At 31.3% G+C, this 18,781-nt stretch overlaps 1 protein-coding gene across 1 annotated transcript in view; it reads right to left on the bottom strand.

Moving 5' to 3' along the window:
- dpy (fibrillin-like protein dumpy) overlaps nucleotides 1-18,781 on the bottom strand; it is a 138,503-nt gene that overhangs the window by 35,081 nt on the left and 84,641 nt on the right. The window contains 19 exon segments of the mRNA XM_011496805.1: nucleotides 7,866-8,183; nucleotides 8,706-9,011; nucleotides 9,223-9,525; nucleotides 9,599-9,922; nucleotides 10,028-10,345; nucleotides 10,668-11,294; nucleotides 11,463-12,080; nucleotides 12,323-12,649; nucleotides 12,799-13,107; nucleotides 13,303-13,629; nucleotides 13,878-15,167; nucleotides 15,248-15,562; nucleotides 15,926-16,249; nucleotides 16,332-16,640; nucleotides 16,719-17,021; nucleotides 17,139-17,459; nucleotides 17,533-17,847; nucleotides 17,905-18,225; nucleotides 18,405-18,713. Coding sequence (XP_011495107.1) covers nucleotides 7,866-8,183; nucleotides 8,706-9,011; nucleotides 9,223-9,525; nucleotides 9,599-9,922; nucleotides 10,028-10,345; nucleotides 10,668-11,294; nucleotides 11,463-12,080; nucleotides 12,323-12,649; nucleotides 12,799-13,107; nucleotides 13,303-13,629; nucleotides 13,878-15,167; nucleotides 15,248-15,562; nucleotides 15,926-16,249; nucleotides 16,332-16,640; nucleotides 16,719-17,021; nucleotides 17,139-17,459; nucleotides 17,533-17,847; nucleotides 17,905-18,225; nucleotides 18,405-18,713 — 7,584 coding nt within the window.

Here is an 18,781-nt window from a genome sequence, read left to right as displayed (position 1 = left end):
AAAATAATTAAAAAATAAATCAAAACAAATTTTGAAATTAAACTAATTGAACTTGAAATTGTTAATATAATAAACACTAGAGTAATAAACAATGAATTAATTATTAAAATGATATATTAAAATAAAATATTAAAATGAAATAATTGACAATAACGGTGTTAATTTTTTGATATAAGAATGTTAAATTATCATAATATTTTAAATTGTCACTCATCCACGCACGCACGCACACGCACGCATACACACGCACGCGCGCGCGCGCGCAGCCACAGGCAGACATACACAAATAAATTAATTAAACAAATACATAAACACGTATAAGTGATAAAGATATGAGTTAATTAATACATTTTGAAAAATATGGTACAGTTTTATTCGTAGATAGATTGATGGGACTCAATAGTTTAACGAGAAAATAATTATGATTTTGATTTTGAAAAGCAGCAATGCAAGAACGGACCATTAGTGAGTTCTGCTTTACAATATCAAACAGGATTGTAATATAGAACTTTACAGAATGTTTGCTCAGCACAACTGTTTAATATAAGGATCAATGTATTTTCAGTTTATATATGCACGATTTGAGACATATTTGGAATTAGTAATACATTCTGGATTATATGGTTCTTGTAGTAGATAGTACATGCTGGCAAATATGAAAATACACTTTGGTCATTAATTTTGTTGACATTGTGAGTAAGGACCATATTTGTTTAATGTCGCTCGAAGCTTTTGCTATTAAAGTAGCAAGAATATTATAATATTTTTATTGAATAATTTTGAAGATATTTGATTAAAATATGAATAAACCAAATTAAAGTTAATTGTGTTTAATGTATGCTAATTTTGTAGCATTGATCAATAATGTCTGAAAGGATTTGTTATATTTGTTAAATTGGAGAATAATTTTGTACGCAACAGTTTCGGGGCGTGAATCTTTACATTTCTGTCCAATACAACTTCAATTTTATGGACAATTTGTTTTATAGTACAATAGTATATTCGACACACATACTTTATAGGGATTACTAATATGTTTAATAAAGTGTAATGTGCGAGTACATGAAATAATATTTTGTTCTACTTTGCGTTCTTTATTTGACGGTTTATCTTGAACTAGTGTGTATATATAATAGTAAGATAAGTACGTGGGTTATGATATAAACTTTATTGTTAATTATTAATTTTTTCTATATTATAATAATATTTTTATCTATACTTCATCATAAGCAGAATTTAAATCGATTACCGGTGTATCCGGGAGGACAAATAGAATTTGATGTGTAGATAACGATATAACTTTTTACACTCGAAGTGCAGAAAATAATATATAAATCTTAGTATTCATTAATTATAAATGCTAAATTATTTAAATATTCTAAATTACTTGTATATTTTGTCTAATAGTATGATTGGTAGCTTAAGGATTCACGCGGTCAATAACAAGATTGCATATTATTAAAACACGATATGGAAGATTTAGTCCGCGAGAACATGGGTTATTATTATTGGATAATTATTATTGGAGGTGTCAATATTTTAAAATTGAAAATACATATTTTTAGAAGGTATTTTGTATACTTGAAATTAAATAATTATGCTTTGGGATAATAAGCATACAGGAAGTGTATTCTCAGTAATTTGTTGTTAACAACTACGAAATTGGACTATGATTTATATATATATTATTATAATTAGATTATTAATATGATTATAATATAATATATATATATATATATATATATATATATTATATATTATATTATATAAAGATGATTAATTTAATATCTAAATTATTTTATTTCTATAAACACCAGTACAACGATTAACTAATTTTATATTATTGTAGGCTTGATTGTATAGATAATCTGAACTAACAATTTATTCTTATCCATGCGATGAGCTACATCCAAATATCCATTTATACAAGAACATAAGCTTATTCGTTAACATTTCGCCATTTACAATTCGGATCATATGTCGACGATATATACATGGATTATTATGATGTAATGGAACTATTTTATTAATTATAATAATTATAACATTAAGATATAAAAATTTAACAAATATCTACGATTTCCAAAAATTAATACTATTTATAAAATTTGCAATAAACTGAAATGGGTAATATATTTATTTCTAAATATTTATTTGCTTTTCAATTAAAAATACATGAATTATTAAATTAAAATGTATTTTCAAAATGTTCATAAGTAATTTTGAATCACAGACTTGATTATTGAGAAATTAATAAATTGTCAGACTATAATTTTATATTTTAATAATAATTTTATATTATAATATTGATTATTATAAAAGCATGTTTTTTTGTTTTATAATGGAAATATTTGAGTATTATCTATTACGTAAATTAATGGATATTATAATTTTTATATAAATACTTGCCAGAATTAGTTTTATGTGTTATTATTGGATGTAAAATATATTAGATTATTGTGTCAATTAATTTCAAATAATGTATTTTAAATATGTCCAGTAGAGTTATGTGTAATATTCTTTTTCTCTAAACCTACCATATAATAACATACTTTTCAAATTTATTGGTTAAATGATATTTGATTAATATTGTTACTATGTCGAGATTATGTGCTTTCAAAGCTACATGTTACAAAGCTACTTAGAAATCAAGCAATGAATGTTTGAATATAATGATGACATATTTATCACTTATGTATTCACTTACTTATCTCTCTATCATACGTATGTATACATATATATACAAATGTTATTAAAAAAATTTTATATTATTTATTTTCAATAAATATATATAATCAAATGTATAATTGGGCATTTTCTTTATTATATTGATTCATTAAATATTTTAAAGCATATCTTAATACTTTAATGTATATTATTAAAATTAATATTTAAAATTTTTTAATATTCTTTAAATACAGTTTATAATACATAATAGCTAAAATACTTCATAAGGATTTCTAAAATAATCAGGTAAGCATGTACGAAAATCTGTATTATTTTATTCTTTACATATTGCATTAACTCCACAAGGTTTTTTTTTCTCTTTAACGAAAAAAATTAAAAATGTATACGATTTCAACATTACTGAATAAATTCGAACCTGTGAATTATATTTGCTTTTTATTTTATATAAAAATCAAGAATGAAAAGTTTTGTATATAATACATATAAAATAAATATTTATATGTTGAGATATAATATATCTCTATAGTATATAGAGAATTTTACAAGTAAACAATTGTTTACTGGAGAAATTCACTATGTATTTTATTATATTAATTCCTATTCAAACATTCAAAAAGTATAAATAAATTATTCATTTATTTAAGTAATCAATTAAACGTAAGGCTTATAGATTTTATGCATAGTATACGTTTTTACATCATAAGAAATACGTAATTATAAAAAAAACTATTTATAAGCATATGTTATAAGCATATTTAAACATAGGATAAGTATAAGAATTTGCAATTAAATTGATTTTCAGATCTGATAAATATCTTACAAATGTATAACCGTATTGCTATTGATAATCCAAAAATTTGATAAAAACATTATCAGTAATTCATAAAATCTAAACTTATTTTTAATAAATCGTTTTAAAAATTATTACTTTTTAAACATTGATTTAATAAACAAATTTAATTCATTCATTTTATTACATGAAAAAATATATTTAATTTAAATATTTATAAATTATAATATATTTATAAACTATGATATAATGATATTTTTTTGTGATATTAAATTAATATACATTCATAATGTAATGTAAAATTTAAAAGTTAAAATATTTTATAGAAAATCTTTTATTTACCATTATATTATTTTAGTGATAACTATAAATGATAAATTGTAGATAATGATAATGATGATAACTTCAACACACAGTTTACAATAAATGTTATTTAAATGCTGTTGATATTATAAACTTGTTTGGTAATTTTTTTTTTTAAGTAACGATTTTGTAAATTTGTAAAAAAATATTCTATTTTTGTGGTCAAACATTGGAATATATTGTACATTGAAAACATTGTTAAAGAATTAACACGGTCATCTGTTTCATAAAATTTATAATAAATTATTAATTATTAATAATTTATTATTATCAATTTTTAATTATCAATTATTTATATTATTTTATATTATATATATGTACAATTTATATATCTTATTTTAATCTTTAAGCGTAATGTAAAAGTAAAGTTTTTTATGTTTTATTATTAAACAATCATTCAATGTTAATATGATCTTTTTTATATATTATTACTATATAATTTTTAATATATTATATATATTTCTCATGAATCACTGTCATAGAATGATATGATATGAATGCATCAATAGTACTTTATAATAGTACAATTTCAAATTCGAATACGTTTTAAAACCTTATATTATTAATTTTTCCACAAAGTTTATGTATTACTAAACTTACATAAAATAGAAAGATAATGTATATTATCAGTATTTGTCAGACGAATGTATAATAATGAATTTTTTAATTTTCCAATTAATGAGAAAGTATAATTGCAAAGTAAATTATTTCCAGCATCACAATATAATATTATATATACTATATTTTATCAATAATGCTTCTACAAACATACAGTAATTAAACATATAGTAATTAATGTTATAGGAGGCAAAAGGTTTTAACGACATTATCGACATATTTAATTTAAATGATAATGAACTGCATACAGTTAATTAAGCAATTAAGCAAACAATTACAACTTTATATTAATTTTCTACGAGTTTTATTCAATATACAACCTGAATTTAAAATACGTATTATAATAAAGATCGTTATAACATTCATAATTATATGAATATATAACTCGGCAACATTTAGTATTTTATCAGCAAGATTTAAATTTGAATTGATCTTCAATTAGAATTCATATAACAATTAATTGAAAAACATGCCTTTTTTTAAATATTGCAAAGTAGCTAGTATAAATTTATTATATTGGTAATTTTTGTTAAAGACTAATTATTTAATTATTATTAAAATACATTTTAAAAAATTAAGCGCATTTTGGTTACTGAAATGAATTATCTGATTATGAAAATTTATTTATTATTACAAAGACTGATATTTTTGTTCTACCAGAATATAATCTTTATTTATCACATTGTAAATAAACTTTTTAAAATCATACCACGTCTAATATCTCTCACATTAAAGCATGTAAATTATATATTTTTTAAATTATTGGTCTTAATTGATTTTCTTAATAATAGCTAATAAATCAATAGTCCAGAAATATTGGAGAATAAGTATACATAGGCACGTAATTATGTACCAGATAAAGTTTAAAAAGTTGCAAGATTTTCTTTTATAACGGTCGTAGGAGCTGTGGTTATTGCGGGAAACACGAATGGAATCATTTGGATTCATTCAGCATTCTAAATGACATTATTGTGAGCCTCTGAAGTTATGAGACAAACAATAGGAAGCTAACGCTTCATTATTATTGCACTTGCACTTTGAGTATGAGTTACAAGATGTGCTAAGATTTTCCATTGAATTAACTTTTTATAGTATTTGCATGTGCCGTGTACTTACAATAATGCATAATAATGCATTGTGAAGTTAGTAATATTGTAGTTGCTTATGTTCAATTCCAATTAAATGCTTTTCAAAATTAATTCGTATTTTTACAAATAATTTTAATAATTTAAAAGTCGAATTTTATTATGTTTAATATTTATTTAATTTTATTTATGTTTAATATATTAATTAATTAATATTTATCGGTTTTAATTAACGATTATTATTGCTACTAATTTGAAAAATTCTATGTTTAATAATTCAGACAAAAATACATATTTCGAAAATATGCTCAACCCAAAAACTATGAATTATCAAGGGTGCGACATGATATAGAATTATATTTTTTATTTTTTATTCCCATTATATATATTACTAAGTTAAATGTGTTATTTCTTTCATAAATTATATTTATCTTTAAATTATAATATATCTATCTTTGATAGATAATATTACTTTTACAGTTATCAATAATCAATGGGAACTAAATTATTTTATTCCTATATGATCGTGTAAAAATTAATCGAAATATTACTGAATTAAAGAGAGGTGGAGAAAAATTCATTACTCTTACGTGTGTTGGTAAAATATTTGCTGGAAAAATCTCTTATAAGTTCTAGATTACAGTTACGCGTTAGACTGTGATCTTGTATTTCGAATTAAACGAAATTAAATGTATGAACGCATTTTAGATTTATGTAACCGAGTTGAAAAGAACGTCCTTTCTTAACAGTGTCACCCTAGGCAAGAATTTTGAGGTTTTTTCTATGCGTTTGGACTCACCGTATAAACAAATATTTTTAATATTTCAACTATTGTATATGAAATGAAAATACTGAAAATAATTTTATTATGAGATCAAATTTGAACAATAAGCACTTAACGCTGTCTTATTATTTAATCAACGAACTTTGGAAGTATTAGAAAAGAAAAGTAGAGTAAGTATATGAAATGCAGGCATGTTCATGAGATTACATTTGGAAAGGAGCGTGTATAATCGCAAAAGTGTCAACATTATATCCGGGAAAGCACATATACGTAGGCATGCTCTTGGAAGAACAACATCTTGCATTTAGATCGCAGACACTGAGTCTCCACACATTAAATAGAAGAGAATTATAGATAATCGAATCTCTAGTGCATAACAACTCGTATATGGTTCATCAATGTAATTGGTCTTGCATTTACACGAGCCTGCGTGATCACAAAAGCTATATGTCAGGTTACTATCATAAATCAGAAATATGAACAACATATTCTGTTTTTAACATTCTACTTTATATAATAATAATAATAGTTATTTGTAATTCTATATTTTTATTCTGAGAAGCGTTTTTAAACACGAGTCGTTTTGAAAAATGGGATAACTATTATTTATACAATAATTTGAATATAGTATAATAAATAGGTTAAATCAATGGACACGTTTTTCCTTTGAAGGTATAAATAGAATTTGGAATTTATATTACTTTAAAAGTATCAATGACTACATTGACTGATTAAATTAATAAAATTCTAGAAATTATTCTTAATCGCACAAAAATGCGCACAGAAATATAAGATTGTATTATTTGCTTTAATGTAATAAAGCGCGTATTATATATTATACATGTTTTAGGAAAAAATTTGTTTCTTGTAGTTATTGGTATCTATACAAAATTGTTTCAATCGCTATTTATTTAAATAATACGATATTTAAATTATGATTTCTAATTATAAATATCTCATTTAATAAAAGTCCTTAATATCAAAATGACAAATGAATAATAATTAACATAATATATTGGGAATGATTAAGAAATATAGTATTTCATAAAATAATTGTCACACAAATACAGAAATATGTTACAAACATATTTGGCATTAATGTAAAGCATATCACAAGGTAGTATAATATAGTGGTAAAAAATTAATAATATATCGATGATAAGTAATCGTTATCTTACTGTAAATCCATGTCAAGGGAGCGAAGGGTAAAATGACAATAGTTGCACGCAACCTAAGACAGCTTCTATCTTACTTCTATCTTACTGCTGATAATTTAAGCAGACAACAGAATTCGCACAGCGCAACCGCAGAGTTTCGTTTCACCAATAAATAGAAATAATAAACGTATTATATACACTACTCGCTGATAAATAAAAAGTATAGCAAAAGTAATAGACAGTTTATATTTGGTACTTACCTGCCCCACGAAAAAGCATGCAAACAGAAAGGCAAATAGAAATAGAAGATGCAAATTGAAATTATAGAAAATACAAGGTGAACAAATAACGTAATGAGTGTTCTGGAGCGGAGTACTTACCCTTGTTGTCCGGTTGACACAGAGAGAATGGATCTCCTATGTGATTATCGTTGCACGAGCACACCGCATTGTGATTGACTACACTACACTGAGCATTAATACCACAAATACCGTCGCATGGATTACGGCAACGTTGTTGCATACAAGCGAGATGCGGCGGACACTCGGGATTGATGGTACACTCGGGTCGACAATTGGGCGGTACACCGATATAATTTTGCACGCAGGAACAAGCAAAATTTTCACCGCGTATCTGGCATTCGGCGTTAGGACCACAGGGCGTTGGCACACATGGATTTTCAGCTTTTGGCGATTCAACTAAAAGTAATATCTCCATTTAATATTGATACTTTCAATATGATAAGTGATTTAAGTATTTCATTTTGAGGTGTTTAATCGAATGATTTTGTGAAGTTGAAACAGAAGTTTAATATGTAGATATTATGTAAATGAAATGAAATATTTTACAATTTCAACACTTTTAATTTTCACTTTTAATATAATAACTGTTTGATTGTATTTTTGATTAATAATTAGTACGATCTATTAAAAATATTTCAGTAATTTTAGACACAATTATATAAACTGTACAACATTAATCAATTAATCAATTGAAAAATTTAATTTACTTCTATTAATTGAAATGGTTATTTACAATTTTATAGTCCAAAAATTAAGATATAAATGTATTTGTTAAAGTGACTGAAAGATTCAAATACGAACCACCCCTAGAAGATACAAAATCGACGCTATTAAAAAATACATTACACAGTGTTTAAAATATATTCTATGTATAAATATTATAAATTTATCTTATCAAATTTGGAGTACATTACTTACTTAGAACGAGATAGCAACTTGTGAATGGATCTCCCGTATATCTTTCATAGCAATTACAAATTGGATTGTGATTTATAACTTGACACTTGGCGTTCTGGCCACAAGATCCAGGACAAGGATCTTGACATTTATTATTTAAACAAGCTTGTACCAATGGACATTCTGAACTAACTACACATTCTGGCCTACAAGCTGGTGGGCTACCAGTAAATGTTGGCTGACAGGAACAGACTGCGTGATTTTCAATAACCTTGCAAATACTGTTTGGTCCACAAGGTGACGGTAAACAAGGTTGTGTTACTGAAACTAAAGATGTATTTTCTTAGAATGCAACAAATCCATAGAGTTAAGAGTTCAATTATAAATTATATAAAATAAAAATAAAATAAAAATATTTTATGAATTCTATTGTGCGTGCGCGCATGTATGTAAATTGCTTTTTTTCTTTAAAAAATGAATTTAATATGAAATTTTAATTAAGATTAACTTAATGGATCAAAATTAATGCGGTGGTTACCTTTTTGAATTGGTCTGCAATGAGAAAATGGATTACCAGTTAAATTTGGTGGACAGCTACACATGGGAATATGATTAACAACATTGCATTTTGCATTATTTCCACACGTTCCTATACAAGGATCTTTGCAACGTTGATTGATACACGATTTTGTCCTGGAACATTCAGAATTCATTGTGCATTCTGGTCGACATGATGTGTATGGATCGCCAAAGTAATTCGGCAAACATTTGCAAATCGTATTATCGCATTCAGCATTAGCTCCACATTGACAAATTTGTGATTTTGGTGGCATCGGCATAACTGAAACATCAATTTTATTAATTAAATTTATTGCTTTAAAAACGGTGACAAAAATTGTACTCTATAAACGTACTTTCAATGGGAGAACATAAAGTAAATGGATCTCCTGTGTAATCTTGTCTACAAAGACACGTTGGAATGTGATTTTGAACGTGACAATCGGCATTTTGTCCGCACGAACCTATACAAGGATCTCTACACTTTTCCGATATGCAAGCTTGATTTGAAGCGCAATCGGTATTTACAACACATTCTGGTCGGCAATTAGGTGGCGATCCAATATAATTTTTCTTGCACGTACAAGCTGTTTGATTCTCAACTTTTCGACAATCGGCGTATAGACCACAAGGTTTTGAAATGCATGGATCATCTATTGGCGCTGGTTGAACTATCGTAGCTAAAATAATCATAAAATTGTAAACGCATAGATAATTTGTTATTAATTTAGAATCTGCGTGTGTATATAAAAACTGATTTGTAATGTACAAATTATCATTCTTACATTCTTCATCGTAACATCTTGAAAACGGATCTCCAGTTGTTCCTGCTCGACAGCTACAAAGCGGATTATGATTTATGACTCTGCAATGGGCTCCGATACCGCATGTCCCTGGGCACGGGTCGTTGCATTTGTTTTTATAACAAGCTGAATTTTGCGGACACTCTGAGTTAACCAAACATTCTGGTTTGCAATTTGGTGGCGAGCCAAAGTATGCATCTTGACAAGTACAAACCGCCTGATCGTTAATTTTGCGACATATACTGTACGGACCGCAAGGCGAAGGATTACATGGTTCGGGTCGCATACTTGGCTCCGTAACTGAATCAATTAAATAATGCTTTAGAGTAAATTAAGCTTTTAAAAATAAAAGTTAATTTAAATTACAAATCATAAAATTCTTCTCAATGTTTTATTCATCAAAATTTAATTATATTAAATATAAACGTCGAATTTTTTTATTTTAAAATGTAATATCATGTAGCATAAAGTGCAATAAATAGCTTTGTAATTTTCATCTACAGTTGTGTCGTAGAAAGGAAATTTATGAAAATTTATTTTAACAAACAATCAATTAATGGAAGTTAGAATAATCACGTGAAATAAAACAAATAATTTATGTGTTAATGATATTTAAATTTACCTGCTTCAAATGCACAGCCAGAAAATGGATCTCCAATAAATCCCGTCTGGCATGTACAAGTAGGAATATGATTAACTACGGAACATTGAGCATTGGGCCCACATATACCAGGGCAAGGATCCACACACTTATTTCTAAGGCAGGCTCTGTTAGTTTGACAATCGGAGCTATGTGTGCATTCAGGTTGACATCCTTCATACGGATTGCCATGGTAATCTTCGATGCAAGTACACGCTCCGGCGTTATCTCTTCGTTGACATACGGCATTGGAGCCGCAGGGCGAGGGCTCGCAAGGATTCGGCCTCGATTCCATCAATCGAATGCACTGGACGAATGGATTCCCGGTATATCCTCGCGAGCACGTACAGATCGCTGCGTGATTTATTACCGTACATTCAGCATTCTCGCCACACGAGCCGGAACATGGATCTTGGCATTTTTCATTGATGCAGGCTTTACTTGAGAGACAGTCAGGATTTATTAAGCACTCTGGTCGACAATTTGGCGGAGTTCCAATGTAGTTTTGAAGGCACGAGCATACTGGATTGCCATTGATATTTTGGCAAATGGAATTCGCTCCACAAGGCGATGGGTTGCATGGAGATTCTATTTTTGGTTTGATTGTCACTAGAAATTGGTGAATAAAGTTTAATGAACAATATACGTTTCGTGGCATATTATATTAAGGTATTAATGAATAGAGAAGCAAAAGTGAAAATTATAAAGGGGTTTATCCGAGGGACATTTCAGTATGTGCTCACTTAATCTATTTTATAAAATTAATTATATAAATACCTGGAATTTCAAAGCAGCTCTTGAACGGGTCACCAGTTTGCCCTGGTAAGCAGCTACAAATCGGGGAATGATTGATGACTTCGCAACGGGCATTGAGGCCACAGGAGCCAAGACAAGGATCCGTACATTTGTAGTTTACGCAGGATCTCGTGGCAGAGCACTCGGAACTAACGACGCATTCTGGGCGACAGGATGGCGGTGTGCCAATGTATCCCGAAATACAGGAACAGACAGCATGACCTTCGACATTCTTGCAGACGCTGTTCGGGCCACAGGGTGAGGGGTTGCAAGGGTCTGGCGATGGCACGGGCCCTGACGGCTGGACGCGACAGGTAATAAACGGATCTCCGATGTAGCCGGTTGGACACGAACATACCGGAATGTGATTGATCATGTCGCATTGGGCATTTTGGCCACAAGTTCCAGGACATGGATTTTTACATTTGTTCTTAATGCACATTTTGTCGCGCGGGCACTCCGAGCTAAGAATGCATTCAGGTCTACAAGCTTCGAACGGATTACCCACGTACTCCGGTAAACATTCGCAGTCTCCGTTATTGCAGATTGCATTCGATCCGCACGGCGATGGGTTGCAAGGATTTGGCGGCGATGGAGGCCCTGTCCATGCAATTTATATACAAAATTTAATAACAATGATTAATTTTCTATAAATGCATATCCATTACTTTTTTTCTAAATACTTGTTATCATATAAATAACCATGTTTTCGTAATGAAAACTAAGGAGATTTAATTCGATAATAAATTGTAACAAATTGTAAGAAAAAATTAGTAATTAATTATATATTTTAAGTAATAGTTAGGCACAGTAATGATAACAAAAAAGTTCTTGTGGCTTACTGTTTGGTACCGGGGAACATTGTGTGAACGGATCTCCTGTAAAGCCTTCGATGCAGGTACATACAGGAATATGATTTAAAACATGGCACTGAGCATAAAGACCACAAGATCCACTACATGGATCTTGGCATTTATTTTGAACACAAGCTTGCTCGCTCTTGCATTCAGAATTCAAAATACATTCAGGTCGACAGTCTGGTGGTAAACCAATATAATTTGGTAAACACGAACAAGCTGGATTACCCGATATAATCTGGCACAAGGAATTAGCACCGCATGGCGACGGAGTGCAGGATGGTGGTCGTTCTGTCGTTACTTCATCTCTGGCTAAAATGTAATTAAAGATATTAAAATTAATTGTGTTTTTAGCTCACAATTTCAAAATTCTTATTTTTTATTTATTTATGTATTTTTTAATTTATTTATTAATTTACTTATTTTAAAAATTTCGTAAATATAGAAGCAGTAATAATTACCTTGTTCAACGCATTGTGAAAATGGATTACCAGTGAAACCTGGTGGGCAAGTACAAATAGGGCTGTGATTTTTTGTTGTACATTGGGCTCTTAAACCACAAGTGTTGGGGCAAGGATCGGCACATTTGTTATTAATGCAGGCTAGATTAAGAGAACATTCTCCACTAACGCGACACTCTGGTCGACACTGCGGAGGTTCGCCAATGTAATTTGGTAAACACGTGCAAACTGGTTGTCCATTAACAGAACGACATTTACTATTTGGTCCACAGGGTGATTGTGAGCATGGATCCGAAGGTGGTTCTGGAACTAAAAATATGTGCATTCTTAAATTTCTGTAAGTAATTAATACTACTATTTTTAAATTATCTATTGCTCTTTAACATTTCACTAGATTTACAGTATCATAATAGTATAGAAATTAAATATTTATAGTATAATAAGTACTTCTATTAAATATTTTATTAAATAAACACGAGTCATGTGAATATAACTCTTTCTAACCTTTGCTTGTTTCGCAAGCATAATAAGGGTCTCCATTGTAACCATTGGGACAAGTACAAACAGGGATGTGTCCTTGTACTGAACATAATGCTAAGACACCACAAGTACCCGGGCAAGGATCAACACATTTAAAACCCGTACAAGACAAATGAGGTAGACAGTCCGTATTAACTTCACATTCACGTCGGCAGCCTTTTTGAATGTTGTAAGGATCACCAAAGAAATCAGGAAGACAAGCGCAAGCGCCCGCGCCATTTCTTTCACGACATTGTGCGTTTGGTCCGCAAGGATTCGGCATGCAAGGATTTGCTGGTGGCTCTTCAGTTGCTATTCATTGGTAAATGAAATTCATTTAATTAACCGTATGATTTATTATTTTATGACACAGTATTTCATTTTAGTACATTAAGAATATACATTATTAAGTTTTTGAACGTCGTTAATTACGTAATAACGATGAAATGATGTAATGATTTGAAACTAAAGAAAGTACTCTTATATAAAATGAAGTACAATGTTCAAAATCATCAACAAGTTGTAATTTAATTGAATGTTAAATATTTTATGTAACTTACTTGTAGTAAGTGGTATAGTGCACTGCACTACAGCATCTCCAACATATCCTTCGGGACAACTGCAAATGGGTGAATGATTTTGAACTACGCATCTTGCGAACTCTCCACAAGCTCCTGGACATGGATTCTTACATCTTTGATTAATGCAAGCTACTGTTTTAGGACATTCGGAGTTTTGCGTACACTCCGGCCTACAATTCGGTGGCCTGCCAACGAAATTTAAGAGACAAGAGCACGCGGGTTGCGAATTTATTTCTCTGCACTGTGAGTTTGGTCCACAAGGATTTGGTTCGCACGGATTGCCACGCGATTCAGGAATATTGAGTTCGATTTTAGAACATAATTTGAAGGGATCGCCACTATAGCCATTGGCACAACTACAAATTGGGTTATGATTCAAAACCATGCATTTGGTATTCTGACCACAAGCGCCAGGACAAGGGTCGGCGCATTTGTTCTCGATACAAGCTTTATTTTGCGAGCATTCGGAGCTGACGGTGCATTCCGGGCGACAGGTCGGTGGTGTGCCAACGAAACCAGTTTGACACGAGCAAACCGCGTGACCATTAAGAGTTCGGCAGTTGCTGTTTGGACCACATGGTGAAGGATCGCAAGAATCAATGATTGGTTTCTCAGTAACCCGTCCTTTCGGAGTACAATCAGTCATCGGATCACCAGTGTAATCGGGCAGACATGTACACGAAGGTGCATGATTGATAACGCGGCAAGTGGCCATCAATCCGCAAGTATTATGGCAAGGATTCACGCACTTATTGTTCATGCAAGCGCTATTACGATCACAGTCCGAATTCGTAACACATTCTGGTCTACAACCGATATATGGGTCACCGAAGTACTCAAGCATACACGTGCACGAGCCAACCCCATTCCTTTCATTACAAATAGCGTTGGCACCACAGGGCGATGGATTACAAGGCGTGGGGCGTTCGGTCGTAGCGGGTCTCGTGTATATGACCGTGCACTCTCGGAATGGATCACCGGTGTAACCCTCATCACATATGCATACAGGATTGTGTTTGACGATATTACACATTGTATTGACACCGCAAGAGCCTGGACAGGGATCAATACAATGCTCATTCTGACAAGCGAGATTACCAGGACACTCTTCATTTATCAAACATTCGGGACGACAGTTAGGCGGTCTACCAATGAAATTCGGTAAACATGAGCATGCTGGAACTCCGTCAATTGCCCGACATTGTGAATTTGGTCCACAGAGCGACGTGGCGCATGGATTTTCTGGTGGTAGGTAAGGAGGTGCTTTACCTATTGTGGATAAAAAAAATCGAAAATTTTTAATTAAAGTTTTATGTATTAAAATTTTGAATTTTTTTCGAAAAATATACCTTCGACAATAATGCAGTTAAACAGTGGATTCCCAGTGTAGCCGTTCGGACAAGTACAAACGGGATTATGGTTAATTACTTGGCAGTTAGCACCAGCTCCGCAGGTCTGAGTGCAAGGATCTTCACAGCGTTGAGCTATGCAAGCTCTGTTTTGTAGACAATCTGTACTCACTACACATTCCGGTCGACAGGTTGGTGGAGTTCCAATATAATTTTGCTGGCAAGTACATACCGCGTGTCCATCAATTACTCGACAATTGCTGTATGAACCACAAGGCGAAGGATCGCAAGGATTCGTATCAGGTTCCTTAGGCCCTAAAGAGAACAAAGAATTTTTTTTAATAACATACAATTTATTAGATTAAAAATATTATATTTTTTCAAATCTTTTAAATTTCATCTATTTAGTAGGTTTAAATAAAAACTTAAATAAAAATCATATGTAACAGTTAAATCGAAAATCATTAAAATTGCATATAAATAAATTGAGTAGTCAAATGTTCAAGATTCAGATGTTTGAAGATTCAAGAGTCAGATCTTCAAAAGCATAGAAGATTCTTCATTTTTTGTATGCAATTTATTACACCCCCTCCCCCCTCCACGCCACACACACACACACACGCGCGCGCACACACACAGACAAAAACATAATATATTATATGAAAATAGTATTCATACTTATAGTTGGAACGTGGCAAGCATTTAGAGGATCGCCAGTATATCCAGAAATGCAAGTACACGTCGGTTGATGATTAAAAACTTGACATTCAGCATTTAAGCCACAAGCTCCAGTACATGGATTTTTACATTTGTTGTTAATACAAGCTTTTGTATGTGAGCAATCAGAGTTTTGTATGCACTCTGGTCTACAACTAACATACGGATCTCCAACATATTCAGGTGGACAAGTACAAGAACCAGCACCGCTTCTTTCCGTACAAATAGCATTCAACCCACAAGGTGATGGATTACAAGGTAAATTTGGAGTATCTGCTATTATAGCTGAAAAATAAATTATTTGAGTTAACATGAATTTATAAACATTATTTATTATAAAATCTTTTCAAGAATTAAAATTTCTTACATTTTTGAATACAGCCAGAGAAGGGATCCCCTTCGAAACCTTCATAACACTGGCACTCGGGTCGATGATTGTGAACAGTACATTTAGCATTCAATCCGCATGAACCAATGCAAGGATCCGAACACCTATTATTTTGGCTGCAAGCCAAGTAACTTGGGCAGTCTTGATCGATCAAACATTCAGGCCTACAATTAGGTGGAGCACCGATCATGTCACGATTACAAGTACAGACTGCTCTATTATCTTGAACACGACAAATAGCATTTGGTCCACACGGAGATGGTAAGCATGGCTCTGTTCGAACCGTTTCTAAGAAAAAAGAATAAATATTAAATATTATTCTATAATAGAGGTAAAAAAATAATTTGAACATTTTTTTCTCTTTACCTTCTTTAATGCATTGAGAGAATGGATCTCCAGTCAAACCATTGGGACAGCTACATATAGGATTATGATTGCTTACTATGCAGTTAGCATTTAACCCGCAAGCACTTTGACAAGGATCATTGCATTTCTGATCAATACAAGCTAAATTCGGCGAACATTCAGAGCTTACAAGACATTCGGGTCGACAACTGGGAGGAGATCCTCGATACCCAGGACTACAGGAGCAGACTGCACGATCGCTTTGTACCCGACAGATACTGTAGGGCCCACACGGACTTGGAGAACATGGAAGATTTTCATTTCCTACGTAAAAAAAGAAAAAGAAAAAAGAGATATTGTTAAACATTAAAAGAATAAGAGAATCAGATGGCATCGTATACCAGAATCGAAGATATAATATAAAATATAATATATACATACTCGGTTTTTCTAGTATGCAAGACTGGAATGGTTCTCCTGTATATCCTAATTGGCACGAACAACTTGGAATATGATTTATAACTTCACATACAGCGTTCATACCACATACTCCATGACATGGATCGCGACAGTGCTGGTTAATACAGGCTAGATTGCTAAGGCAATCATTGTTCATCATACATTCAGGTCTACATCCACTGTACGGATTTCCAATATAAGGAGGAATGCAGTTACATCTAGGCACTCCATCGTGAACAGTACAAAGTGCATTATTTCCACAATTCAATGTGTCACATGGATTGACTGGCATTGAGGGTGGCACTGACATTAAATATTAAATAATAAATTTATGTTTCAGAAGATTATATTTTCAATTTTAATTGTTAAAACTTACATGGCTTTAATGTACAGCCAACAAAAGCATCACCTTCAAAGCCTGATTTACAAGAACAATAGGGAGTATGATTTATGACTGTACACTCAGAATTACTACCACAGCTGTTAGGACAAGGATGAACACATTTGAAAGAAACACAGGCCATGTCAATCGGACATTCTTGACTAATTAAACATTCGGGCCTACAATTTGGTGAGCTCCCAATAAAATTACTTTGACAAGAACAAACGGGTCTTCCCATTTTTACTTGACAAATTGAATGTGGTCCGCATGGGCTCGGATTACAAGGCGACGGGGATTCAGGCTCATTTCCTTTAAATGAAAAAAGTATTACATTGAGAATGATTTAGTTTTATCTTCTTTACTTACTTTCATCTGGTTGATAACATTTAAAGAATGGATCGCCCGTTTGTCCTTGAGGGCAACTACATATTGGATTGTGGTTAACGACGGAGCATAAAGCACCGTGGCCGCAAACAGCATTGCATGGATTTATACATTTCATATTGACACATGTTTGAATTTGCAAGCAATCAGAGCTCACTACACATTCTGGACTACAAACTGGTGGAGTTCCTCTAAAGCTTGGTAAACAAGAACAAATTGCATATCCTAGAGGAGAAACTGTACATCGACTGTTTGGTCCACATGGAGATGGGTTACATTGATTAGAACTTGGAGCTGGTGGTCCTATCAAAGTAATACAAAATTTATAAAGTTAATTATAAATTTTATTAAAATTCGTAAATAATGTTATAAAAAAAATATTAATAAGAGAAAATATATATATATATATATATATATATATATATGTATGTATGTACGTATGTATGTATCAATATCAATAATTTATATTATACGAAACTCACCATATGGAAGTTGTGTGCAGTACACAAATGGATTGCCAGTAGACTGAACATCACAGTAGCAAATTGGAGAATGATTGATCACATCGCAAGATGCTCCATTACCACATGCACCTACGCATGGGTTAACACATTTATGATTTGAACAAGCCTGATTCAAATTACAGTCAGAGTTTTGAAGACACTCAAAGTGACATGCTACATAAGGATTGCCAAAGTAGTCTGGTGCACACTCGCAGATGGTAATACTATTTTGTTCAATACATTTCGCGTTAGCTCCACATTGTGTTAAACTACACGAATCAAGTTCATCTAAAAAAGTAACAAATTCTGTGAATTCAAAATCAATAATTTTAACAAGCCCATTTATTATATTGAAA

This window comes from Ceratosolen solmsi, unplaced genomic scaffold, assembly GCF_000503995.2.
Source record: "Ceratosolen solmsi marchali unplaced genomic scaffold, CerSol_1.0 scaffold29, whole genome shotgun sequence".
In the NCBI taxonomy this organism is placed as follows: Eukaryota; Metazoa; Arthropoda; class Insecta; order Hymenoptera; family Agaonidae; genus Ceratosolen; species Ceratosolen solmsi.
This window is presented reverse-complemented; position numbering and strand designations above follow the sequence as displayed.